Below are 27,263 nucleotides of genomic sequence, written 5' to 3' on the forward strand. Positions count from 1 at the left end.
GTCAGAGCTACATGTGACCAAACCAATAGTGGAGGATACCGTGCAGGGCTGAGTGGATTTCTAACATGTCAATTACTTTGACCAGTCACTTTCTATCGTAGTAAACTGAGCTCTACTGTTCTTTTAAGTTGTCGTTGCTTTTTCGTCGTGCTTTTCGTAGTTTAGCTCAACAGTACTCTGAAGGACTGTGCTGAAAAACATTCATCATCATCATCATCAGAGATAGAGAGAAAAGAAGCCAACCCGACAGCCCCTTAACTGAAGCCCTCAAAGGAAGAAAACAGCACTGGCGCGGTGCGTGTGATTTACAAACGTGGATTATGGAGAAGTTACCAACTCAATTTTAGGAGCATCTGAAGACGAGAGAAAGTGGTCAAAGCCATCGGGATGGTTGAAGAGTCATAGCAAGGTAAGCGTTTGTTTTTCGGGAAACGTTAGTGAGCGCTTTTGTTGTTGTTGTTGTTGTTGTTGTTGTTGTTGTGTGTTGTATTGCGTGCACATGTTGCGAATTGTTTTTGTGCTTTTAAATGTTTACACATATCTGTGAGAATTCAATCATAAACGGAGTGCTTAAAACTAAATAAAGGTGCATTGTTGTTTAAACTTTAATGATGGTATGATTTATCTTAGTCTGTATTTTGCCTCTAATTTTATATTTTATTTGTGCTTGTCTTTAATTTCAAATTAATTGGTAGATTAAATAGGGCATATTTATTATGGAAGGAGAAATGCAAAAATGATTAGATGACAGATGGATCAGACATTCTGTTTTAAGATGCTGCAGCTGACAGATACAGACAGTTTTGAGGGCTAGACTGCGTTTATTATTGCATACTCATTTGTTTTTAAGTTTTAGAAGAGTAACATTGCCATTCTGTTTGAAAGGAAATTGTTTAAAGACAACACACATACCAGAAATAAGTGCACGATTTGGCATCATCTGCTGATGTTGCACAAAGTTCAGCAGATGCGATTATTAATTATTCAGGAACTGATACAATGCAAAAATGCCCTTCAGTGTATTTAATAACTTTTGATTCTGTACATTTACACAGAATTTATTTTAAATTTGACAAACGCATTAAACATTTGAGTTGTGCTGGCAGACAAGCCATTACATCAGACAGATGTGCAGTTTTTATAGCAACCCACTTTGATTCCTCCAACAAAAGAGCAGTTATTCTTCACTGCCTTTATTTTTTTAGCAAGTCACATTTCTCTGGTTAGTTCATTGCAGGTTGCTTTTTTCTTTTATGAATGGAACTCAAAATCTGACTTGTCATGGGACATGATGTGATTGCTTTGAAATGATTATTGCATGATCATCTCTTAGAACTTAAGTCTATTAATTTATGAGATTTCATTATTTAGAAAAACTTATTTGGGTGAGGGAATTTACTGTTTAGTAACCTCATACATTATCTAACCTGAGTTTGCATTTGCAGGGGCTTTAAGTAAAACACAGATGCAGCATCACCTCTGATCTCCTGGGACGTGATTGCAAAAGCTGTGTGTCACTAGAGAGCGTAGTGAATGCTCATTAAATTAAGCCTACTGTTTGTGCTCCATAAATGTACTAGAAGCTTCATAGCGACTAACAGTGGTGATGGGAAACTCGATGCTGTGTCCGTTTGAACTTATGAACTGGCTTTTAGATAAATGAGTGTCTTCGGCTGGATAAAGGTTAGTAGCGTAGCATTCTTATGACGTGACGTCACCCTTTTGGAAAAACAGTCTATGCGGTATATTGGAGGCAAGCACCCGTCTTACCAAATATGTGACCTGGCTACTAAACCAAATGTAACTTTACTGCAGTGGGAATCAGTTATTGTGCAGTTTGTCTACCGCACAAGTAATCTGTTCTGCTATTCTCATGAAAATGCCTGATGGAAAAGAAAAGAAACATGACGTAGCAAAAGTCAAAAGTCGACATTTCAAGGGCTTCCCTTAAGCAGCCTACAGGCGCTTTAAATAAATACGTATTTAAATAAATGAATTAATTTATATGTTTATTCATTAACTGCAGGCAAATTCCTGCAAACTTCAAAATACCAAATCAAATAACATATCTGTAATATAACATCAGCCTCTGCCTCTAGATTAGTGGTTTTATCTAGTTTTGCATTAGGAATCAAATTTCTCCAGTATTTTCTGTTCTGTGATTTAATTAATTTTGATCATTTAATTCAATCCATCTGCATCTGCATGTTGTATAATTACCATTGGAACTGGCAACTGAATGAATGTGTGCAAAGAAAACCCCTGCTGTTACAGTAATTAGCAACCTTATATGACTAACTGTGATTGACATTGGAAGTGTACAAATGGGACAGATGGATGTAGGTGCAAAAATCAGTCAAAATCACATCTTATTTATTTCAATACCACATCTAATGAAATGTCATGAAAGAACTGATCAAAATGGAAATAGACGGTTTCGCTAAGCCATTATTAGTAATCATTTGGACAAGCATCAGTTACAGCATTGCAAGTATTATCTCTGTAAATGTATGTAGAACTCATCTATGGTAGTGAAACATGTCTGATATGGTGCTAAATTGCACATCGTTAGAGAACCTGTCATTAACCTCTGGAAATTGCTCTACTTAGAGGGACTGCTGAGAAATTATATGGCTAGCTGGTCTGACTCATGTCATATTCCATGCCATTATTCACCACTGTCTCTGATGCATCCGGTTTGTGAGGGGCAGATATATATGGTATATATTTTGTATCTTCATGCTCTGCTGTCTTTCTTTATTTTGCCTAGGAACATTTTGCTTAAGCATACACAAGGACTTAATATGTATTGATTACAGATATGAAGGTAGTGTCTTCATGCACAGTAGCCGATAAGAGATGTCAGGGTTTGTAGAGCTTAATGTGAGCATTGGCAGGAGATTTTTGAATCCTCAGGATGTTGGATATGGCTTTGCTCCAGCTTATATATCAAACTGAGTTCAAAGACTTATCTGTTTTAATTTTTAATTTTTTCTTTTTATTCTGCAGAAAAGTAATCACACTCCTCAGTAAGACCCTAATGGAGAATGAGACCATCCCTTTGGGCTACGTCCCACATTACCTTCTTCGAGGAGATCCTTTTGCTTCCAAACTGTCCAAAGAGGCAGACATAGTGGCGGCGTTCTACATCCTTATCATCGGTAAGTGTACAAGGTGGTTGTTCATGTAAAAAGAGTTCTTTATAAGCAGCATGTGAATTCTGAAGGATAAGATCAAAAATAATAATTTAATAAAATGATTTGAGTTCAAATATTCAATTTAGGGTACAGCAGAATGCCTGGAGTTTTAGAGGGTATTATTGTACTTATTTATTATTTATTTTAAGAAGCTTCATTTTTTGTCTTGTAAAATGAACTTTTCATTTTTTTGTTAGCAACAATGACATGATAAAAGCATCAGATATGTACTCCACTGACTCTCTGTGACGTGTGAGAATGAGGTTTTGCAATCAGATTTATTGTCTTAATCTTACCTGACCACATAACAGTCTTGCATAAGATCCACTGTTTTTTAACATCATGTTGGGCGGTAAGGCCTACATGCTAATGAACAGTCTTGGGAGTAGACACATTGACTTCTTAATCTTTAAAGCAGTGGGTCCAACCCTGAAGGTTGATTATGAATTATGCCCATCCAAAGACACTGTAACATAACTGAATATGGATTAAAAACAGGTCTGTTTTTAATACATATTTGCACTCCATTGCCATGTTTTCTGGCAAATAAGGAAATATTTGAAATGTTTTATATATGAATTGATGGATTTCATTTGACCCTTCACAGAGAAACCAATTATTTTTGTCATTTTAATAAGAACCTTGCACAATTTTTCATCATTGACGCTCAAATATTCATTGTCCCGCAGGTCCAATATATTGGTCTGCTGAAATAATTATTGAAAGAGTTCAAACCTAGCATACATATTCTTTTTGCAGATGTTGGTATGCATTTGAAAAATGTCTCTTAAAAAATTCCATGCATTTCAATATCAGCTTATTTGTCTGTTTTGTTATTTGTGGTGTTTAAGGTTATTAATAATCACAGCATGTGTCTAGTGTTTTAACTAGTGTGTTTTTGTATTGACTAACAATAGTAGTCTATGTACATTTAAATAAACATTATATACAAGCACGCTATAGAGCTTTTTCAGTTAGACTCTTAAAAATAAAGATGCTTCACGATCTCATGAAAGAACCTTTTTTTTGTTTAAATGTTTCCATAAAGAATCTTTAACATCTGAAGAACCTTTCTGTTTCACAAAAGGTTTCTTGTGGTGAAAATGTTCTTCAGATTATAAAAGGGTATTAAGAAAGAGATGGTTCTTTAAAGAACCTTTGACTGAATGGTTCTTTAAAGAACCTTTGACTGAATGGTTCTTTGTGAAACCAAAAATGGTTCTTCTATGGCATTGCTTTGAAGAACCTTTAAAGCACCTTTATTTTTAAGAGTGTACTGACACTAGGTGTTATGAATGCCTACCTTTGCCAACATGTATTTAATGCCTTCTCAATCAAAAACGTTTAAGAAGAAGGTTAACACTAAACGTTCTGAATTTATAAGAAAGAACCAAAACTTGACTTGTGTGACTTTCCTGTACATTTTCTAAAATCTGATACCATATTGCCATGCTGTCAGTCACAGAGGATGACATGTTCAATCCTCTCACACTGTTGTTGAGACGTCGACCTCTGTCGTATTGTAAAGTTTGTTTTGAGCGGTGTAATTTGAAATTAATATGCTGCATATAGGGATATCAGTTTTTCTGTAGGCACCTATACATATGTTGGTTACCAGAAAAAAAAAAAAAAACTAAACAAAGCTATTGAACATTTACAGTACACCACTAACACTCCAAAACAAAACTAAAGTAATAATAATAATGAAACACAAAATAATTAATTAAATGCCATAAAAGGTAAAAGACAATATATTCTTTTTGTACTTTTGACTCAGAACCTTATCTACTGAGATAGAGCCCTTGCTAAACTAGCCCAAGGTACAACTAGCCCCTTAATTTTGGAAAGTTTTTGAAGATCTTTTATGAATTGAAAATGCATTATGGAGTCTTGGTATTGCAGGTCTTTGTTTCTTTTATGTTGCTCTTTTCATGCACTTCTTTTAAAACCAGTGTAAACATTTTTTTACATTTTTGCCCTGTTTCTAAAACCAACATGACCTCTCTCAGTGAATGCTTGGTGTGTCCAATCTGCATAGTTTAGAAATAATTCAGATGTTTTTTCCAGTGCATGTCTGTCTTTTGTGCAGTATGCTTTTGAAAAATTGAATTTGATAATCCGTTTTTGTTCAGCACATCATTTATTTCAGTCAGCGTCAGCAACCATGGTATCAAAGAGATGCTCAGAAGCATGTTGCATCCTTCTTTTAATTCAGCCATTTTCCTTTGCAGAGATTTCTATGTAATTCTCTTTTGAAAGATGTTTTGGTGAAAAGACTGAATCAATAGTTCTTCCTCGTTGTATTTCATAGTCTGTTCTCCTCTGTTTGAATCAAATGATCAGTCAGAAGGTGTTGCTGTAGACTTGTACTCTCAGTAACACATACAAATCAACAAATGTCAGTGAACATAGTTCACTTCAGTTTAGTTCACATTTGGTAGGTAACTTTTAAACAACACGATAGTGTTTTCACTTATGAATGGACTGTCCCTTTAAGAGCACAAACTGTAGAAACAGTGTATCTTAGAAATGTTAAAATGCGTGATCCATGCACATTGATTCATGATCATATGAGGTCATCAGACTACAGGAAAGTGAAAGAGTTCATTGAATAGTCACATGATATAAACCGTCTTCTCTGAAATGGTGCATCAGTCAGCTGACACAAAAGGACAAGATGCAAAATTATGTGGCACTCACAATGACCTCAGCATTGGAAATATGTTCAATGCAGAGTGCATCCATCCATAATAAAAAGCTCCGGAGAGTAAATAAAGGCCTCCTGTAGTAAATCAATGCATTTTAATAAGAAAAATATCCATGTTTTAAAACATAATAATCAGGTTAATCTAGCTTGCGCAAATTGTTGTACATGGAAGCAGCTCCAGGCGATGATGTCGGATGTCTGGCATGTGAGTCTCATGAAAACCAATGTTTGTTTACAGGAGCAAAGGAAAACCAGTCTCATCTTGGTTTATATTGAAATCCATTTTTAGTTAGTAAATCATGGGCTAACTTTTATTTTTGGGTAAACTAACCCTTTAAATGCAAATGAGCTGGTGCTCCAGGCCCCCTTTTCAGAAGAGGGTGGAGTTTCAAGAACATACCGGCAAAAACAAAACAGGCCAATCTCACGCACTGAAAATGTCAGAGACTCTCAGAAAATGTACTCCGTTTAAAAGTCAGTCATCTCATTGTACTGTGCATAATAAATGTGCATTTATGAATTACACAAAGGGGGAGCATGGTGTGATTAAAAATAACAGCATAGCTGGTCTCATGGTGCCATTGTGTGCTATCACAAACTTTATAAGTCCCACTTGTGATTATGAGCTTGACAAATTTAAGCGGTCGACTTCATTTTTAACTACCGAATTCCTGTTTACGATCATTCTGGTAGCATGTGAAGGCAGCAACGGTGAAAACAGGCAGAGAAAACAGGTAGCTTTAGCAGCATCAATGCAGAGTGCATCCATCCATAATAAAAAGCTCCGGAGAGTAAATAAAGGCCTCCTGTAGTGAATCAATGCATTTTAATAAGAAAAATATTAATGTTTTAAAACATGAATAAATGTATTGCATTGATGCTGCTAAATGCTTTAGCAGCATTAGCCTTACAGAGTGCTGTGATACTTACTTTGTCTGGAGCTGATGTTCGCGCACAAAGCGATGGTGTAGTGATCTCTCTTTCAGAATCAGCCTTTGCGAAAATCCAGTGTTGAACTGACCCTCAGTTGTGAGGCAGTGTGGCCTAAAATGATTGGCAGAAACATACATGACTTCTTTTTCTCTTTACATTTCCTTTGAAAATGAAATTTAACCACAGTCCTCAGCGGCTCAGATGGAGTTATGGAGACTCCTATGTTTGTAGTTGCATCCCATAACACAACACTTGTAATGCCTTTTTGGCACTGACGTTGTATATCTCCAGCAGCTACAGTAAGAAAACAGTAATGGCGGACTGCTGCTGCTCACTAAGGGCTGTGTGTATGTTAATAGGTCAGAGATTGTCACAAATGGGCGGGATCAAACCCTTAACTTTGGCTGCTTTGAATGGCCAAGGCCCGCCCAAGAGGCCATATGACTGACAGTTAAAACAACCAGTCATGTTTCGTTTTGTGCCGCGTCATGTTTAGGGGCGTGGAAATATTGTTATTGTCACCACAATAACACTCTTGGACATATTTTAAAGATTCTGTGTTGCAAATTTTAAAATTTTCACATACATTTGAAAATCCAGCGTTTAGTTGATCCTAATAGGTGCTCATTGTCACAGTTCCGAACACGACGGCTTTCTTCATTCATGAGGGGGCTTGACGCCCTGGCATTTTTGTTTCCAGGCAAAAAGTTAAAGAACGCGACGCGCGTCTCCCGGAAATCCTGCATAATCTAACCAATCCAATGACGACTTTGAAACTCGATTTTGAAAAGTGTTTCCAGCTAGGTGTGCCTTATGCATCAGACCTTTAGCCAATGTTCTGTGGGCATGATGTCTGAGGCTGAGACTACCCTACGATGACATCAACGTAGAGAGTAATCTGGAATCGCGTGTTCAGAAAGATTGTTTATGATTTATTGGGATTATAAAAAAAATGAGTGGGTGGATTTTTACCATTATAAGCTGGTTGTTTTTACACACTGCGGCCACACAACTGTTTTAAACACCTTTTAAAAGTGATTTTTGCATTAAATGTCCCCTTTAATATGCAGTCATTGTATTTCAACAAATACACAGCCCTCAAACATCCGCGTCTCAAACGGATGCAGAGGACTCTACGTATATAATGGCTTTTTTTGAAGACTGTATATTCAGGCAGTTTTAGGCCAGATATTAGGCCTATCTATTTTGTGTGGAGTTACATGTTTGTGAGAAAACATGCAGTGTTAAAGTTTTTCTTATGTTTTTACAGGTATCTTGTCAGTCACTGGAAATGGTTATGTCATATACACAACCATCAAACGGAAAACCAAGTTAAAGCCTCCTGAATTCATGACTCTGAATCTCGCTGTGTTCGACTTTGGCATATCACGTGAGACTGAATTACTTGATTTCACACCGCTGAAATACTGTTTTTAACTGTCAGATGTGCTTTTAAAAAATGTGAAAAAAAATGTAAATTATGTATTATATAAATGAAAGAATCTATCTGTTGTTTATAGGATTTTCCATCTTTGGTTGTTTGTTGAAGATAGACAGATTTAAGTGTATAGTTTGAATAGCTTGGGGTTCAGGCATTATGTTCTGAGTTGACGGCATAGCAGTAAATCAATCAATGTTATTTAGCGCTGCCTCTTTTTTTGACACTTGTTACTGTCCTTCTGACTGATTTGATGTAATTGAAATGATGCACTTACAAAAATCATCCACAAACGTGAACAAAAGATCAAATTCCTACCATGATTGACTTCTGAAAAATGTAAAGTCTCTTTTCACTAAACTTTCTCTTTAGTGTTCAGTCATTAAAACACTTTAAAATATGTAATGTCATCCACACAATCTCTCTCGATGTGTTTTTCCCTTTTTTGCTATATTTTGTTTGCACTTTCTGTGAATAAGCACTCTTAAAGCATGTTCCACAACAACCATGAATATAATTTTGTGAATATTTTTCACACAATAAACACCTACAGTAAGTAATTTACTATGTTTAGTTTATCATTGCTTTCAGTGCAACAGTTAATATTTTATGATGGCTTTTAATATTATACAGTAAGACTTAGAACAATAAGATCTGTTTTCAGGAGTTCAATGTGACCTTCATATATCAAGAAATAGTAAAAACTTTGTTCATCACAAAGTGCATGTAGTTACTGGTTAGAGAGTGTTTAATTCACAAATTTGGCATTGTGCGACTCTAAGAAGCTAATAGAAAACACATGGCATGATGGCTAGGCAAGTTTATCGGTGTAATTTTACTCTGGGACAGTGGTATTTCATTGTGGCTCATATCCCAGCCACTGACTTCAATGAACCTGTCTTTGTTTATTGTTAATAACAAAAAAGATTTTCTCTCCTTCAACTAATCTGTATTCATACTTGTACTGTAGCCCCACCTAGTGGATGTTTATTCCTGATTCCTTAAAAAAGCAGTGATGCCGGATAATAAAATCAAAAATTTTTAAAGTATTACCAGCTGCTTACTGCTCAGTTTTCATCCTTAACACTCACTTTCTAAGATTTGCAAAACAGATAACCTTCGGCATGGCTCATAAAGTTTATTCCAGGTAGTTAAAGGTGGAGACTGGAGAGTGTAATTTTCTGACCCACTGCCAAAAATAATGATGGTTTTCGAATTAGTTTCCCTGAAAAAGTTTCTCTGTGCCTGCAACTGGTCTGTCGATATTCCTGCCCAAGTTCACATCATTGGTTTAATCAGTTGCAGTTTCAGGATACTTAAACAGACTGGGTAATAGCTTTAGCTTGAGTGTGAGAGACAACATTTTTTTTATATATTTGTTTTATCAGATATCATTTATCATTCGAATCACCCTTATCAGTTAAGTTTACAGTAAGTTCAGTTGGGTGGGAATTTTGAAAATTTTTGTTCTATTTTCTAGAAATGTAATCACTTTTTGTGTACAAAGGCTGCAAAAATTCTCTTAAACCATGGAATTGGAATCAAATTGATTTAGCTACTTCCAAAATTCCATTGGAGAAAAACAGACTTTAAACTTGTTGCCTGTTAGCAGGATAGCGCCGCTGTGTTTAAGAATAATGACGCTTTTGTTTCCTGGGAGTCATGCACATGGCAGAGTGCTGTAGTGCGTCACATTTACGCAGACTTGGGGTCATTGTATGCTTTCCACCTCTGGGTGCTCTTGCTCTGTGTTTGTCCATATAGAGAGTCTAAATGAGAATCTGTGCATATCTAAATAATTGTAAGTAGTTTAGATATACACTGCCCTCCAAAAGTTTGCAAACACCCCTGGCAAAGTGTGGAATTTGGACGATATCAGCATAAATCCTTACCATTTTTTGGTGCAAATACATTAAAGTAACTTGACATTATCATTGAAGACCAGCAATAATAATTTTCATTTTGATTACATAATAATGGCATTATATACATGTCAAAGTCACACATGCCCCTTTGCCAGGTGTGATGCCTGGTTATTGGTTTAAACTTGGCCCAAATTTTTAAAAGATTTTTGGGTCAGCAAACCTTAATAGCTTCAACAATTAAGTTTAGAATACAGTACATTTAAGAAACATCATGACCTATATTTTGAAGTTCACTGTGCTCTTGTGTTTAAGACGTGACTGACATGAACTGCTGATTTCTCAGGCTGTCTTTGCTGTTCCCAAGTTTCTCTGTGTGAAATTGCCCTCTGAGAGTTCACTGTAAAACAAAAGTGTTCTTTTGTCAGTGATATTGGATTAAATACTATTAATGGCTTGTTTGACATCAAGTTCTTTTCTGTGTGTTCTGTCAGTCAGTGGAAAGCCATTCTTCATAGTGTCTAGTTTTGCCCATCGCTGGCTGTTTGGCTGGCAGGGCTGCCACTACTATGGCTGGGCCGGCTTTTTCTTCGGATGCGGAAGTCTCATTACTATGACGATTGTCAGCTTAGACCGCTACTTGAAAATCTGTCATTTAAGATATGGTAATTAAGATGAGCCTATCTGTCTGTCTGTCTGTTTGTAGTTTTAATTATCATTCAGTATTTCTGTCTGTCAATCTATTGTTCTGTCCGTCTGTCCGTCTGTCTGTCTGTCGTTCTATCTCTTGTTCTGTCTATGTGTCTGTTGTGCCGTCTGTCTGTCAGTTTTTCCATATATTGTTCTGTTTATATTCTGTCATTTTATATTTCCATCTTTCTCGTTTTGTTTATTGTTCTGTCTGTCGTTCTTTTCTATTGTTGTATCTGTGAGTCTATCTGTCTGTTCTGTGGTTCTCTCTCTTTTTCGATCTATTATGTATTTCTGTCTGTCTGTATATCTTTTGTTCCATCTATCGTTCTATATTTCTGTCTGTGTCTGTCTGTCATTCTTTCTATCTTTCTATCATTCTATATTTCTATCTTGTCTGTCTGTCATTCTGTCTATTGTTTTGTATTTCCGTCCTGTCTGTCTGTCGTTCTATATTTCTTTTTATATTTCTGTCATTCTATCTATAGTTTTATATTTCTGCCTTGTAGGGATGTAACAATATCAAAATCTCACAATACAATATATCTTTATATGACGTCCAGAATATGATATTTTCAAGTCAGGAAAAAGTCATTGAATTGACTTGTACTTGAACTTTAAAGGAGACTCAACCCTCATTTTATATGTGGTATACTGTCTCAGTCTAAATTGCATTCACACTGGTGTTTTAGGAAGCCAAATAAGTAATAATAAATAAAAACAACAATGATAGTAATAGCCATATATTGTAAAACAATTGCACTGCAAAACTTCATAGGTATATTATTTTTGCTTTACACTACAGTAGGGAAATTACAATATTTCTTTCCTAATTTCTACACTTGAAAAAGACATTTTGAACTTGGAATGCAGTAACATTACCCATTTTACTTTTAAGCTTTTATTTTTGACGGAAACAGCAATAGAGCTTTTATTTTGATGGAAAACTCCAGCTTCAGTGAAAATAGGCTTAAAAATGCATCTCACTACAAATCTAGTGAAATCTCTGGTGAAATCTCTGGGTTTTTTTTTCTGTATTTCTGTCTGTCATTTTATCGTTCTATTTTTCTATCTTGTCTCTCGTGCTATTATTCTATATTTCGATTCTCTCTGTCTGCCTTTTTATCTATCATTCAAATTTTCTAGCTATCCATCTGTCTGTCATTCTATCCATCGTTGTATATTTCTATTTTTGCCGTCTGTCTGTCATTCTGTCTGTCATTCTATTATTCTGTCTTCTCTATCTTGTTCTATCTGTTTTTCTACATTTCTGTCTTGTCTGTCGTTTTGTCTATTGTTCCGTCTATCGTTCTGTATTTCTAGCTTGTCTGTCTTTCTATTGACCATTTCTGTCTGTCATTCTATCTGATGTTCTATATTTCTATCTTGTCTGTCTATCATTCTGTCTATCGTTTTATATTTCTGTCTGTCTGGCTTTCTGTCTGTCATTCTATTGATCTCTTTATTTCTGTCTGTCATTCTATCTATCATTCTATATTTCTATCTTGTCTGTCGTTCTATCATTTTATATTTCTAGCCATCTGTCATTCTATTGATCGCTATATTTCTGTCTGTCATTCTGTCTGTCGTTCTATATTTCTGTCTGTTATTCTATTGATCTCTGTATTTCTGTCTTATTCTATCTTGTCTGTCTGTCATTCTGTCTATTGCTTATATTTCTGTCTGTCTGTCTTTCTGTCTGTCATTCTATTGATCTCTATATTTCTGTCTGTCATTCGATCTGTCATTCTATATTTCTGTCTTGTCTGTCGTTCTATATTTCTATCTTGTCTGTCTGTCATTCCATTGATCGCTATATTTCTGTCTGTCATTCTGTCTGTCGTTCTATATTTCTGTCTGTTATTCTATTGATCTCTGTATTTCTGTCTGTTATTCTATCTATCATTCTATATTTCTATTTTGTCTGTCTGTCGTTCTGTCTATTGCTTATATTTCTGTCTGTCTGTCTTTCTGTCTGTCATTCTATTGATCTCTGTATTTCTGTCTGTCATTCGATCTGTCATTCTATATTTCTATCTTGTCTGTCGTTCTATCATTTTATATTTCTAGCTGTCTGTCATTCTATTGATCTCTATATTTCTGTCTGTCATTCTGTCTATCGTTCTATATTTCTGTCTGTCATTCTGTCTATCGTTCTATATTTCTAACTGTCTGTCTGTTATTCTATTGATCTCTATAGTTCTGTCTGTCATTCTATCTATCATTCTATATTTCTATCTTGTCTGTCTGTCTATCATTTTATATTTCTAGCTGTCTGTCATTCTGTTGATCTCTATATTTCTGTCTGTCATTGTCTATCGTTCTATATTTCTGACTGTCTGTCTGTTATTCTATTGATCTCTATATTTCTGTTTGTCATTCTATCTATCATTCTATATTACTATCTTGTCTGTCCTTTTTTCTATCATTCTGTATTTCTAGCTGTCTGTCTTTCTATTGATCTCTATATTTCGGTCTGTCATTCTATCATTTTATATTTCTAGCTGTCTGTCTGTCATTCTATTGATCTCTCTATTTCTGTCATTCTGTCTATCATTCTTTATTTCTGTCTTGTCTGTCTGTCGTTCTGTCTATCGTTTTATATATCTAGCTGTCTGTCTGTAATTCTATTGATCTCTATATTTCTGTCTGTCATTCTAACTATTATTCTATATTTGAAGAGTTCAGATGCAAAAACCTCTAAATCCATCTGACGTATTTCTTTAAAATGAGCATTTCTTTCTGGCTACTTTGTATACGTTTCTATGTAAGTAGTGGTACTACTGATTGGGCTGAGCCTGGAATTTAGCGAGTTTGAAGTAAAAGTATTTGATGGACGTATAATATGTGTCAGGACCTCATTTTTGACCGAGGTAGCTTTTATCTGGTTTTGCATTTGAACTCTTCATTTCTATCTTGTCTGTCTGTCGTTCTATCATTTTATATTTCTAGCTGTCTGTCATTCTGTTGATCTCTATAGTTCTGTCTGTCATTCTATCTATCATTCTATATTTCTATCTTGTCTGTTTGTCATTCTATCATTTTATATTTCTAGCTGTCTGTCATTCTGTTGATCTCTATATTTCTGTCTGTCATTCTGTCTATCATTCTATATTTCTGACTATCTGTTATTCTGTTGATCTCTATATTTCTCTCTGTCATTCTAACTATCATTCTACATTTGAAGAGTTCAGATGCAAAAGCCTCTAAGTCTATCTGACGTATTTCTTTAAAATTAGCATTTCTTTCTGGCTACTTTGTATAGGTTTCTATGTAAGTAGTGGTACTACTGATTGGGATGAGGCTGGAATTTAGCGAGTTTGAAGTAAAAGTATTTGATGGACGTATAATATATGTCAGGATCTCATTTTTGACCGAGGTGGCTTTTATCTGGTTTTGCATCTGAACTCTTCATTTCTATCTTGTCTGTCTGTCGTTCTATCATTTTATATTTCTAGCTGTCTGTCATTCTGTTGATCTCTATATTTCTGTCTGTCATTCTGTCTATCGTTCTATATTTCTGACTGTCTGTCTGTTACTCTATTGATCTCTATATTTCTCTCTGTCATTCTAACTATCATTCTATATTTGAAGAGTTCAGATGCAAAAGCTTGAAGTAAAAGTATTTAATGGACGTATAATATATGTCAGGATCTCATTTTTGACCGAGGTGGCTTTAATCTGGTTTTGCATCTGAACTCTTCATTTCTATCTTGTCTGTCTCTCGTTCTATCATTTTATATTTCTAGCTGTCTGTCATTCTGTTGATCTCTATAGTTCTGTCTGTCATTCTATCTATCATTCTATATTTCTATCTTGTCTGTTTGTCATTCTATCATTTTATATTTCTAGCTGTCTGTCATTCTATTGATCTCTATATTTCTGTCTGTCATTCTGTCTATCATTCTATATTTCTGACTATCTGTTATTCTGTTGATCTCTATATTTCTCTCTGTCATTCTAACTATCATTCTACATTTGAAGAGTTCAGATGCAAAAGCCTCTAAGTCTATCTGACGTATTTCTTTAAAATTAGCATTTCTTTCTGGCTACTTTGTATAGGTTTCTATGTAAGTAGTGGTACTAATGATTGGGATGAGGCTGGAATTTAGCGAGTTTGAAGTAAAAGTATTTAATGGACGGATAATATATGTCAGGATCTCATTTTTGACCAAGGTGGCTTTTATCTGGTTTTGCATCTGAACTCTTCATTTCTATCTTGTCTGTCTGTCGTTCTATCATTTTATATTTCTAGCTGTCTGTCATTCTGTTGATCTCTATATTTCTGTCTGTCATTCTGTCTATCGTTCTATATTTCTGACTGTCTGTCTGTTATTCTATTGATCTCTATATTTCTCTCTGTCATTCTAACTGTCATTCTATATTTGAAGAGTTCAGATGCAAAAGCTTAAAGTAAAAGTATTTAATGGACGTATAATATATGTCGGGATCTCATTTTTGACCGAGGTGGCTTTAATCTGGTTTTGCATCTGAACTCTTCATTTCTATCTTGTCTGTCTCTCGTTCTATCATTTTATATTTCTAGCTGTCTGTCATTCTATTGATCTCTATATTTCTGTCTGTCATTCTGTCTATCGTTCTATATTTCTGTCTGTCATTCTGTCTATCGTTCTATATTTCTAACTGTCTGTCTGTTATTCTATTGATCTCTATAGTTCTGTCTGTCATTCTATCTATCATTCTATATTTCTATCTTGTCTGTCTGTCTATCATTTTATATTTCTAGCTGTCTGTCATTCTGTTGATCTCTATATTTCTGTCTGTCATTGTCTATCGTTCTATATTTCTGACTGTCTGTCTGTTATTCTATTGATCTCTATATTTCTGTTTGTCATTCTATCTATCATTCACACTATATGTCTGTCTGTTATTCTGTTGATCTCTATGTTTCTGTCTGTCATTTTATCATTCTATATTTCTAGCTGTTTGTCATTCTATCTATTGTTCTGTTTGTGTCTTGTCTCTCTCATTCTGTCTGTCGTTCTATATTTCTGTCTTGTCTATCTGTCTTTCTGTCTATCATTCTATATTTCTAGCTATCTGTCTATCTGTCATTCCATCTATGATTCTATATTTCTATCTTGTCTTTCTGTCCTTCTGTCTATCATTCTATATTTCTAGCTGTCTGTCTTGCATTCTATTGATCTTTCTATATTCCTGTCATTCTAGCTATCGTTCTGTATTTCTATCTATCTATTTCTCATTCTGTCTGACGTACTATATTTTTATCTGTCTGTCTGTCATTCTATCTTTCTAGCTCTGTCTGTCTGTCATTCTGTATTTCTATCTTGGCTGTCTATCTGTCATTTTGTCTATCTTTCTTTATTTCTTGTCTGTCTGTCTTCATATCATTCTATATTGCTATCTGTCATTCTGTCCATCATTTTAACTATCTAGCTAGCTTTACTAACATTAATTTACTCTTCCATCAGGTACATGGTTCAAACGGCGTCATGCCTTTTTCTGTCTGGTTTTCATATGGATCTATGCAGCCTTCTGGGCCACCATGCCAATGGTGGGTTGGGGCAGCTATGCACCTGAGCCATTTGGCACCTCCTGCACACTAGACTGGTGGCTGGCCCAGGCCTCTGTGTCTGGCCAGAGCTTTGTTATCAGCATTCTCTTCTTCTGCCTCATCTTCCCCACCGGCATCATAGTCTTCTCCTACGTCATGATCATCTTCAAGGTGAAATCCTCAGCCAAAGAAGTCTCTCATTTCGACACGCGGAATAAGAACAACCACACCCTGGAAATGAAGTTGACTAAGGTTTGTGTTTTTATTCATCAGAAATTCAGTGTGGAAATGCAATGTAATTTTTCATGTGGTTCCATTTGCATCCTCCAGGTGGCGATGTTGATCTGCGCAGGGTTTTTAATAGCTTGGATCCCTTATGCTGTGGTATCAGTGGTGTCTGCTTTTGGAGAGCCTGATTCAGTGCCTATCCCAGTCTCTGTTGTGCCAACTTTGCTGGCCAAGTCCTCGGCTATGTACAATCCAATCATATATCAAGTCATTGACTGTAAGAAGAACTGTGCAAAAACATCCTGCTTTCAATCTTTGAGTAAAAAGAAGCACTACAAGACTTCAAGGTATGTGCAACGTTCAAATTCTAGAGGAATGAGGGATGTACTGGCTTCTGATCTCTTTCCCACTTTCTTACACACGCATTTAGATTTAGCACCCAAATTTGCTAAAAATGTACTCACCCTCAGGCCATCCAAGATGTAGATTTATTTCTTCATCTGAACAGATTTGGAGAAATTGATCATTACATTTATCATTACACCACTTGCTCACCAATGGATTCTTTGCAGTGAATGGGTGCCGCTGGAATTTTGGATTATTGTGATGTTTTTATCAGCTGTTTGAACTGTCATTTAGATGTAATGCCAAATCTCTCCAATTTCCCCCAATTTCTCCATCTTGCCTGAGGGTGAGTACTGTTTCATTTTTGGGTTAACTGTTGCTTTAAAATAATTTTACCTAGAACATGATATACTATATTATATAAATATTCATAGATTATTCTGCTGCGCTATATCATTATATTATGGATCAAATGCAATATGCAAATGCATATCCCACTGTGGGTGGATGTTTTTTGCTGCTGTGCGGCATCTCACGGTCTGTCTTGTTTCATTAGTGTTGTGTTAAAACACTATTTTAAGTCACTTAAAAACAGTTACCTGTGTCAAGACACGTGCATCAAGGTTTAGCTGGTAAGCACGGCTGGTAGATTTTCAGTATATTGCGGAAAAAAGGCATTATTTTCCATTTACACCATGCAAAAGTGACCATGTGTTCTTATGAAATCTTTTTTTTTTTTCTCCAAGCAACACATTGCCGATATTTCATTATAGTAGTAGTTATTTTACATTTGTTTTGCAGAGCTCTTAAAACAAAGAAAATCTGTCATTGATGCATTTGCATGTTTATTATTTTTTCAGCATGTGTACCAATGAGTTCTTGCCAATCTTTGGTTGCACTTAATTTTGAGGTGCCCTTGTTTCACTGTACATAAAAGGGGAAGTCCATTTCCAGAATGTACTCACCCCCTTGTCATCCAAGATGTCTGTCTTTCTTCAGTCGTAAAGAAATTATGTTTTTTGAGGAAAACATTTCAGGATTTTTCCCCATATAATGGACTGATATGGTGTAGGGCTGTCAAACAGTACCGGGTTCGGTACTTTTGGTGCTGACGTTTTTAAAATTTCAGCACCGAAAGTACCGAACCAGTACCGTTTGACAGCCCTAATATGGTGCCCTGAGTTTGAACTTCCAAAATTCAGTTTAAATGCGGCTTCAAACGATCCCAAATGCAGTTGTAAACGATCCCAGCCGAGGAAGAATGGTCTTATCTAGACAGTTGAGGTATGTTGCAAAACTCAGATCGTATTTTCTCCCTCAACTTCAAAATTGTCCTATATTGCTGTTTTATCTTTTTTGTTAAGGGTGTTTGATCTTCTTTGCATGTTCACTTTGCAAAGATTGGGTCGGAACTTCTGCAGCGATGCAGGATGATTTTGAAATGATTTTTGAAGTTGTTTTGAAAATACAATTGGAGTTTTTTGACACCCTAACTGTCTTGAGCCAGAATACACCGAGTTCAGGGAGAGCAAGACAAGATGAGCGTTTGAGATTTAAAAGTATTTAAATTGTATTTTTTAAAATGAAAATAACCAATCGTTTCGCTAGATAAGAGTCTTCTTCCTCGGCTGGGATCGTTGAAAGTGGATTTCTCCTTTAACAACATGTACTTACTATAGGGTTAGGGCTAGAATTAAAGGGATAGTTCACTCAAAAATGAAAATTCTGTCATTAATTACTCTTCCTCATGTCGTTCCAAACCTGTAGGACCTTCGTTCATCTTTAGAACACAAATTAAGATATTTTTGATGAAATCTGAGAGCTTTCTGACCCTGCATAGACAGCGTCGCAACAGACACGTTCAAGGACCAGAAGGGTAGTAAGGACATCGATAAAATAGTCCATGTGACCTCAGTGGTTCAACCTTAATTTTATGTATCTACGAGAATGTTTTGTGCGCAAAGAAAACAAAAATAAGGACTTTATTCTACAATTTCTTCTCTTCCGTGTCAGTCTTCGATGCCTGTTGACGAGAGTACCATGACGCATGTTCTGTGGCTGTCTATGCAGGGTCAGAAGGTTCTCGATTTCATCAAAAATATCTTAATTTGTGTTCTGAAGATGGACGAAGGTTTCTAGTAACATAAGGGTAAGTAATTAATGACAGAATTTTCATTTTTGGGTGAACTGTCCCTTTAAGGTTAGCGTTTACTTTAGCATAATTGGGTACTGTTATTACTACAGTAAGTACATGTAAAGACTCTATAAAATAAAGTGGGTTGCCCATTTTTAAATGCTTACTGGAAAGATTGTTGACAGAAAACCCAGCATGACTTGATTAGGCTGAATGTAACAAAAAACACTGATTGACTGAAGACTATTGAATGCAGCTGTCTTGTTTTTCGCAGGTTCTACTCCATCTCTGCCTCCCTGAAACCGAGAGCAGCCAATGAAGTTCCGATTGAGATATGAGGAAATGACAGGAACTCACAGTGGGCCTGTGATAGGACACTGGGCAATTTGTTACTGTGCAATTTAGACATCAACAGTTCACACCCGCCTAACTTTGCTGTTGTATCCTACTGCTGTCAACTTCACATACTCTCCCTTTAAATGTATCTGTGTGTATAAAATAATTATGTGTTAAATATGATGTATTTTTATAGTTTTTTTTGTTGTTTTTGTTTGTATTATGTTCCAGCATTCCCAGAACCACAGTGTTTAAAGGGGTCATCAGATGCAAAACTCACTTTTACATGTTGTTTGAACATAAATGTGTGTGTACACAAACATCCTATAATGCTAAAAATCCACCCAGTGGTATTTTTTAAATCTTTATAAGTAATATCTCCTTTTTCAAATCAAGCCATTCTCAGCATCTATGTGACGTCACACATACCAAGGCCATTCCCAGTTGATTGACATGCCCGTCTTACCTTAGATCCGCCCTGACTGAGCTGTAAACACTCCGACCGCCATTGTTTTGACTTTGGTGCAGGGGAAGACAAGAACGTCTCAGATTGAGCGATTGAGGTGTTTTGTTGTTGGATGTTATAATGAACATAGTAGTTGTCATTTACTCCTGACATCTGAGCCGCTGAAGATGCAGAGGATTAACGTTACAATTGTTTTTGAAGGAAATGCGCCGATCCCCAATCTGCCTAAATGCGTAATTTGTGATCCAGCTTCACCTATTGTTTTTATGCGTCTTTGCAAATCGCCTTTCTTAATAATGAGCTAATTAGCAAGTTTTGCGGCTAAATGCAGCTAAAGTAAACAGAACGGCTTGTCAACCTACAGAAGAAAGGGGCGGGGTGAGCAGAGCTCATTAACATTTAAAGGCAAAGGCAACAAAACGGCTCGCTCTGAAAAAGGCTGATTTTGACAAGGTAAAAAGGGTGTTTGTTACACTACCACTGAGAAATTTTAACCAAAGTATGTTATAGACTTCTCATTAAGACCCTAACGAATCATATCAACTTGTAGAAAATGGGCATCTGATGATTCCTTTAAATCATCTGCTTGAAGTCTGAAGTGACATTACTTTTCAGCCAGTGCTAGTCTGTGTTCAAGGTATTGTATCTAACTGAAACTGGTTACACACATCTATACAACAGCATGATCACAGAAAAAACAACAATATACAGATATAGCTATATACTGTATTCACAACATGAGTGCATTCTTACTGTTATTATTATTATTATTATTATTGTTATTGTTGTTATTATTATTATCATCAAATTGAATGGACACTGATGCACTAATTGAGACTATTGAATTCATTTTACATTATTATTATTACTATTATTACAGACATAGCATGATAGTTTTGGGGCATGTGCAATGATTATATACTTACATTAGAAATTTTACATCGAAAGGTGTCCCCCAAAGATTCAGTCCATAAATTATGTTATGTATAGTCATTATATTATTCTTTTTGATATGGTAAAAGCGTGCAGAAAGCACATAAGGTTAAAAGAAGAAAGTCAAGAGTTGGTAAAGATAAGTTGCTTACAGGCTGTACTAGTGTGGTTAAATGTTTTCCAAAAATATTATAGACATTCTGTGGAAATTGGACAACTAATGGAAGTTTCAATTAAATGGGACTAGTTTACCCAAAAATTCTGTCATTACTCACCCTCATATCGTTCCAAACCCCAAGACCTACGTTCATCTTTGGAACACAGATATTAAAGATAAAAGATATATTTGATGAAATCCGAGAGCTTTCTGACCCTGCATAGACAGCAAAGCAACTGAAACGTTCAAATGACTCAGAAAAATGTGGTACTCTTGTGAATGCATGGCGAAGACTGACACGGAAGAAGAGAAATTAATGAATAAAGCTGTTATTTTTGTTTACTTTGCCCACAAAAATATTGTTGTAGCTTCATAAAATTAAGGTTGAACCACTGATGTCACATGGACTTTTTTTATCAGTGTACTTACTACCCTTCTGGGGCTTGAACGTGTCAGTTGCATTGCTGTCTATGCAGGGTCAGAAAGCTTTCGGATTTCATCAAAAATATTTTAATTTGTGTTTTGAAAAAGAAAGAATGAAGGTCTTAAGGGTTTGGAACGACATGAGGGTGAGTAATTAATGACAGAATTGTCATTTTTGGGTGAACTGTCCCTTTAAGCAAGTCGGGTGTAAAAAAAAAATGTTAGATGTTTTTTTGTTTGTTTGTTTTAAATAACCGAGACTAGCTTGTGTTAGAAAATTAGCTCTTAGTGGGCCTAAAATGAACATTCACTGTATGTGATTATATACCTACATCAGAAATTTTACATCGAAAGGTGTCCCCCAAAGATTCAGTCCATACATTTTTGTTTTCTTAATTTTATTTTTAAACATGTAACTCATTTTATTATTCTTTTTGATATAGTAAAAGCCTGTTTTATTATCAGAGAGAAGCTTGTAAATACTCGAAACAAAAAGCTAGCACACTGATAGGTAAATATTATTAAATTATTATTAATATTATTATTATTTTGATGCAGATCACTCTTTTACCTCAATTGCAACCAGTAAGATGTTTGTAACTGGAGTTTTGGTTATACAGTAGACATATTATCATATTATCAAATTTGAAGAATTAATTACAAAGAAACATGACATTTTAAAGTAGAAAAACTGAAATAGTATTTTCTTGTAAGACATACTCCGTTAATCATTATATACATTTTTATTTCTTACAGTGTATAGTGATAAAAACGAAATAAACATAAGCAAATAGTTTTTTTTTTGGAAGCCAAAAATATTTCGCAAAATACCCAGGGTGATTTTATAATGAATGTGGGCTAAAACCTTTTTTAGCAGAAAATAAACAAATTTTGACAAAGAGAACCATAATTGATGAAATAAAGAGAAATATTTTAAATGAAAGACTTTTGTATGTGCACCATATGTAGTTCAGACAATTGTGTACAAAGCTTTAGTGTGAATGAGTGGCTTTGTGGTGTGCTCTCATCAACAAATGCTAGAATATAAGAATAAGTTGAACTTGCAAACTTTGACCTTGGGTTCAGGGTTGAATGACCAGAGATTCACCATTCTGATCTCCTGAGCCTCTGACAACTGTATTACCCGAGGTAATACTTCAAATCCTTGCAGTCTGTTGGTAGCTGATCCTCATGGTGTTGGATTTCCCTCAGCAGTTTATCCCGTTTTTCAGCAGTTCAATATAATGCCCACGTCTTTTCTCTGATGCTTTCATGCCGTTGTGACAGAGAGGGTGACTTCCCCTGCAAATCAATGCCCCAGTCGCAGGAAGTAGAGAATGCACTGGATGCCTCACTGCCTGCCTTCTGTTGTCCTTGTCATAATGCAGTTTACAGCAAGCAGGAGCCAGAATAACAACCAGACAATAGCTTTAAAAGCCCACCTCTCATGGTCTCTTTAAATAATTTGGTTTTCTGACACAAGTGAGACTTGACAAATGAATGCCTTTTCATATATCATATTTATTACTGTATAGCATGAAGAAAATAGTGAAACCAAAGGTAAACCAATCATGTCTTTGTTTCATTTAGGCAGATATCTGACAGGCTGATGAATAAGACTGATGAAACCTAACAAAAAACCTCTTAAAGATGCTTGAATTCCTGAAATCCCCATTCAATATATGAATAAACTATTCTACAATAAATAAAAATTTGCTTTGCTTATCAAACCTAAGAAAATGGTTTTTACTTACAGTCCCAGGACGCATTTAGAAGCAACCAGAAAATGCATTGTGTGACTTGATGTAAAATTGGATGACTAAAGTGTTCTATATCTAGATGATCTGGGAGGCAAATAAAGCTGGTAGCTTGAAGGATACCAAAGATTTGCATATAGGCACAATATATCTTCTATACTATTTTTAGGGTTCTGCTACTGCAATAATGCCTGTCACAACATACATTGACAAAATTGTTGTTTTGGTGCTTTCAACTTAAAAATGCCATTGCGTTAGTCAGTTGATATAATATACTGATTCAGGCCCTGAGGAAAATGAGCATTTTTGTTACAGATGTCTTGGCATAAATGTTAATCTTTTTATTGTAGTTACAGTAAGTTAAATTTAATAATGCACCAGCACCTTGATTACATCAAACAACCAGAATAAATATATAAGAAATAAGAAAATAACCCTTAACTTTCTGACAACAAATATTCAGCACTGAAATAGTCAAACCTATAATATCAGAATGCAACAATAAAAGACATGCAGTATATTGTTAATATACTCCGAACTATTGTGCTACTACAGAATATGCTGATCCATTATTTAGAATCATCACGTTCTCTAACATCGTTTTTTCACCTCATCAAGGTAGAGTTTTATAGCAGAAGTCATTAGCAATAGGATAAACAGGGTTTTAATGTTTCTTTCCACAGGTTGGAATGTTTCTCAGTTACTGTGTTGATTTCACATTTTACTGTAAACCTGGTTATTACATTGCCAACTTAACAGAAATTAGCTTGTTGTGCTCATCAACTTGTGTGTTGGAACTACAGATGACAAAGTAGTTGGTGGGACTTATGAATTCATTTATGTGTATGCATGTAAAAAAAAAAAGGAATGTCAGTGTATTATCTATAATAATGACCAAAACAGTGAATAAAATTTGAAAATTTTAAAAAGCTGCATTTGTGTTCATTTGCTAGGGGGGGAAAAAAATGCATGTTACACAAAAATAGATTGTCAATATTTCCAGCGAAATACTGCTTATGTGTTGACAAAAGTACAATCCCAAGGGTTAGCAACACAACAGGGAGGAAATATTTCAGTTAGGCTAACTTAATGGCAAGGTATTTTAGAAACAAAATATAATAATAAAGAGTACAGAAATCGTTGACATCAAGCCATGAATTTGAAGCAAACACTCAAGTCTCCAGCAGGGGCGTCGCTAGGGCTAATCATTCGGGGCTCGAGCCCCAAAAGTTTTTACTCCAGCCCCGAATGTTTTTTGTATGGCCCTATATTTACACGGAATTTGTCAAAGTTTGAACTAATTAATCAAAAGTTGGTCATTAAACTTAAATCAAGTCGCGATAGGGACCAGTATCTGTAAATATTATGCCGCAAAAGACTATTTAAATATGAATCCTGCATGTTCTGCGTGTCTTTTTATGAATGAACGGCGCGCTTACTATTAAAATGTTTTACATTTTAATAGTAAGTCCCCTTTATTTGCCAAAAATAAAATATAATATATATATATTTTCATTAAAAGATCCGTTAAATCAATATTTTATACCTTCATCTGATAACCAGAAAAATACGCAACACAGAATTCCATAAGGCTACTGTAAAAATAAATAAAAGCTATTTTTATGCATTCAAATAAACAGACATGCTAAAACATATTTGGTAACAATAAAACGTAAAGTCCGAAAAAATAAAACATTTCATAGGGTCCCAAACATGTAGATTTCCATAACTTTTGATAAATTGACGGTAAATTGTATAAGATTCATGGTTTTAAAAATTACACATGATTAATTACATTTTGATTAATAAAATTAAATTTAACTATTCAAAAGAAGACCAGAAAAATGAAAACAGAAAACAGAATTTGAAAAAACATAAAATAAAACGGAACTTGAGAATAAAAATAGGGCCCTATTTTTGCATGCAACTATATATTTGTTAGAGTTATAATTTTCAAATGTATTATTTTATTTGTCTAACATTTGTAATGTTATAATTTTGTTATAATACTTTGATATGTTTGCTATTTGCAGTGATTACTATTTACTATTGTTAATAGTGTGACAAGGTCTTTAACCCCCAGATTAATGCCCCCGGACCCACCTAGAAGGATCCAGGTTCAACCACTTGTGTCAAACAAAATCTTATGTGAGCATGATGTGAGCTCCCACCCACTACCACTAGCCTCTGATGTTCTGGCAATAGCCCCGGATGTTTTAAAATCCTAGAAACGCCCCTGGTCTCCAGTATAACTGAAATTAGAAAATAGGCAAGTTTAGCTCATTGGCTGTCTTGCTAACCTACAATGTTAGGATTGAAACTAACAATCAATAAGTCATCGATAAGTTTAAATAAAACAAATGCATACATTTTTGAGCATTTATGAATTTAGTTGTCAGTTCATTTCTTTGGTTATATCGTTTTTCATTTTTGACTGACTGGAGTCCGCCCTTGGTAGGACCCTGCTCTCGAAATAAACAGTATGATCTCAGCGGGGGCCGTAATATGATGTTTGTGAGGTTAACTCCACGCACGCCGTGAATTTTTGATTCAGAGCGGGTAGAGAATGGGCTGAGAACCGGGAGATTCAGCTCAACACAACAGACACGCTGAGCTGATGAGCTCACAGCCGCTTACCCACGCGCGAGCACAAGCCCTCCTCCCTGCGACAGTCAAATGGACCGTTCTCGCGACCTGATGGGAATCACAATTAGCCTGAAACTCCTTTACAGTTGCAGTCACTTCTTACTCACTCTTGGAACAACGGTATATCCCTTCCTAAATTATATAGACAGTTAACTTCTTTGTGCAATGCAGTAGCAAAGCATGTTTATAGGCTACTATTTCGTGGTAGCGTCGCTCTTTTCGAAGTCATGTCGCTGTGTGGAAAAACTATTGTATTAAGCTTAGCAGGCGACATTTTTTCTTTAGCCTTTTTTTAGTAGTTTAAGCTTTGCTCTTTAAAGTTTTTATTTATGTATATTTGTTGGTTTGAGTGTTTGTTTGTTGCTTGACCAAATTTACCTCACTCTAAAAAAATGCTGGGTGAAATATGGACAAACCATTGTTTTGGGTTGTTTTGACCCAGCGGTTGGGTTAAATGTTTAACCCAACCTTCTGGGTAGTTTTATTTAACTAAGCTATTGATTAAAAATTACTATATTTCTTCATTTAAAATTAACTCAGAATAGGTTTTAAATTAACATTTATTCATATGTTCAGTAAATGAACATTTATTAATAAGTTGAATAAATAATAAGTAAATAATATGCATTTTGAATTGCTTATTAATAAATGTTCACATGTTAATTATTGCTAATGCCTCTAGTAATTATGTGTCTGACTTTTCATTTCCAGCCTATTTGGGGTTCATTTAAAGCTAGCCATATAGTAATTTTTAACCTACCCAGAAGGTTGGGTTAAACATTTAACCCAACTGCTATATATATATATATATATATATATATATATATATATATATGGGCAAATCCAGCGTTACATGTGACATATAAATGCTTAGAGAATGTATGTGTTACCAATATACCAAACCATCTGTTTATATTTTAATAAACTCTTGTTGATAGAGTCTAAACATCAGAAAAAAATATCAGTCTATGCACAAGTTTTCTATGTTAAAAAAGGAAATAATCATATGTTATGGATGTGAAAAAATTTTTGACAGTTTTTGAAAATTGAGATTTATACATCATGTGAAAGCTGAATAAATAAGCCTTCCATTGATGTATGGTTTGTTAGGATAGGACAATATTTGGCCGAGATACAACTATTTAGAAATCAGGAACCTGAGGGTGCAAAAAAATCAAAATATTGAGAAAATTGCCTTTAAAGTTCTTAAAATAATGTTCTTAACAAGTATATGATTAATCAAAAATTAAATTTTCATACATTTACAGTAGGAATTTTACAAAATATCTTCATGGAATATGATTTTTAATTAATTTCCTAATGATTTTTGCCATAAAAGAAAAATCAATCATTTTGACCCATACAATGTATTTTTGGCTATTGCTACAAATAAACCCCAGCGACTTAAGACTGGTTTTGTGGTCCAGGGTCACATATACTTTGCAGGATTTCTGCAAATTAAAATGCACAAATAA

The 27,263-nt window shown here is 35.1% G+C and overlaps 1 protein-coding gene across 2 annotated transcripts; it reads left to right on the top strand.

Moving 5' to 3' along the window:
- Positions 1-24: 24 nt before the first annotated feature.
- Positions 25-24,022, top strand: opn5 (opsin 5). Of its 2 annotated transcripts, XM_051137876.1 has the most exons (7): positions 25-409; positions 3,010-3,161; positions 8,108-8,227; positions 10,632-10,802; positions 16,281-16,615; positions 16,694-16,938; positions 19,345-24,022. In XM_051137876.1, the coding sequence occupies exons 2-7, from the start codon at positions 3,041-3,043 to the stop codon at positions 19,406-19,408; spliced, it is 1,056 nt and encodes a 351-aa protein (XP_050993833.1). In that variant the 5' UTR covers positions 25-409; positions 3,010-3,040; the 3' UTR covers positions 19,409-24,022. The 2 variants fall into 2 exon arrangements, with proteins under 2 accessions (XP_050993833.1, XP_050993834.1); XM_051137877.1 differs by lacking the exon at positions 10,632-10,802.
- Positions 24,023-27,263: the final 3,241 nt, after the last annotated feature.

This window comes from Labeo rohita, chromosome 20 (genome assembly GCF_022985175.1).
Source record: "Labeo rohita strain BAU-BD-2019 chromosome 20, IGBB_LRoh.1.0, whole genome shotgun sequence".
Lineage (NCBI taxonomy): Eukaryota > Metazoa > Chordata > Actinopteri > Cypriniformes > Cyprinidae > Labeo > Labeo rohita.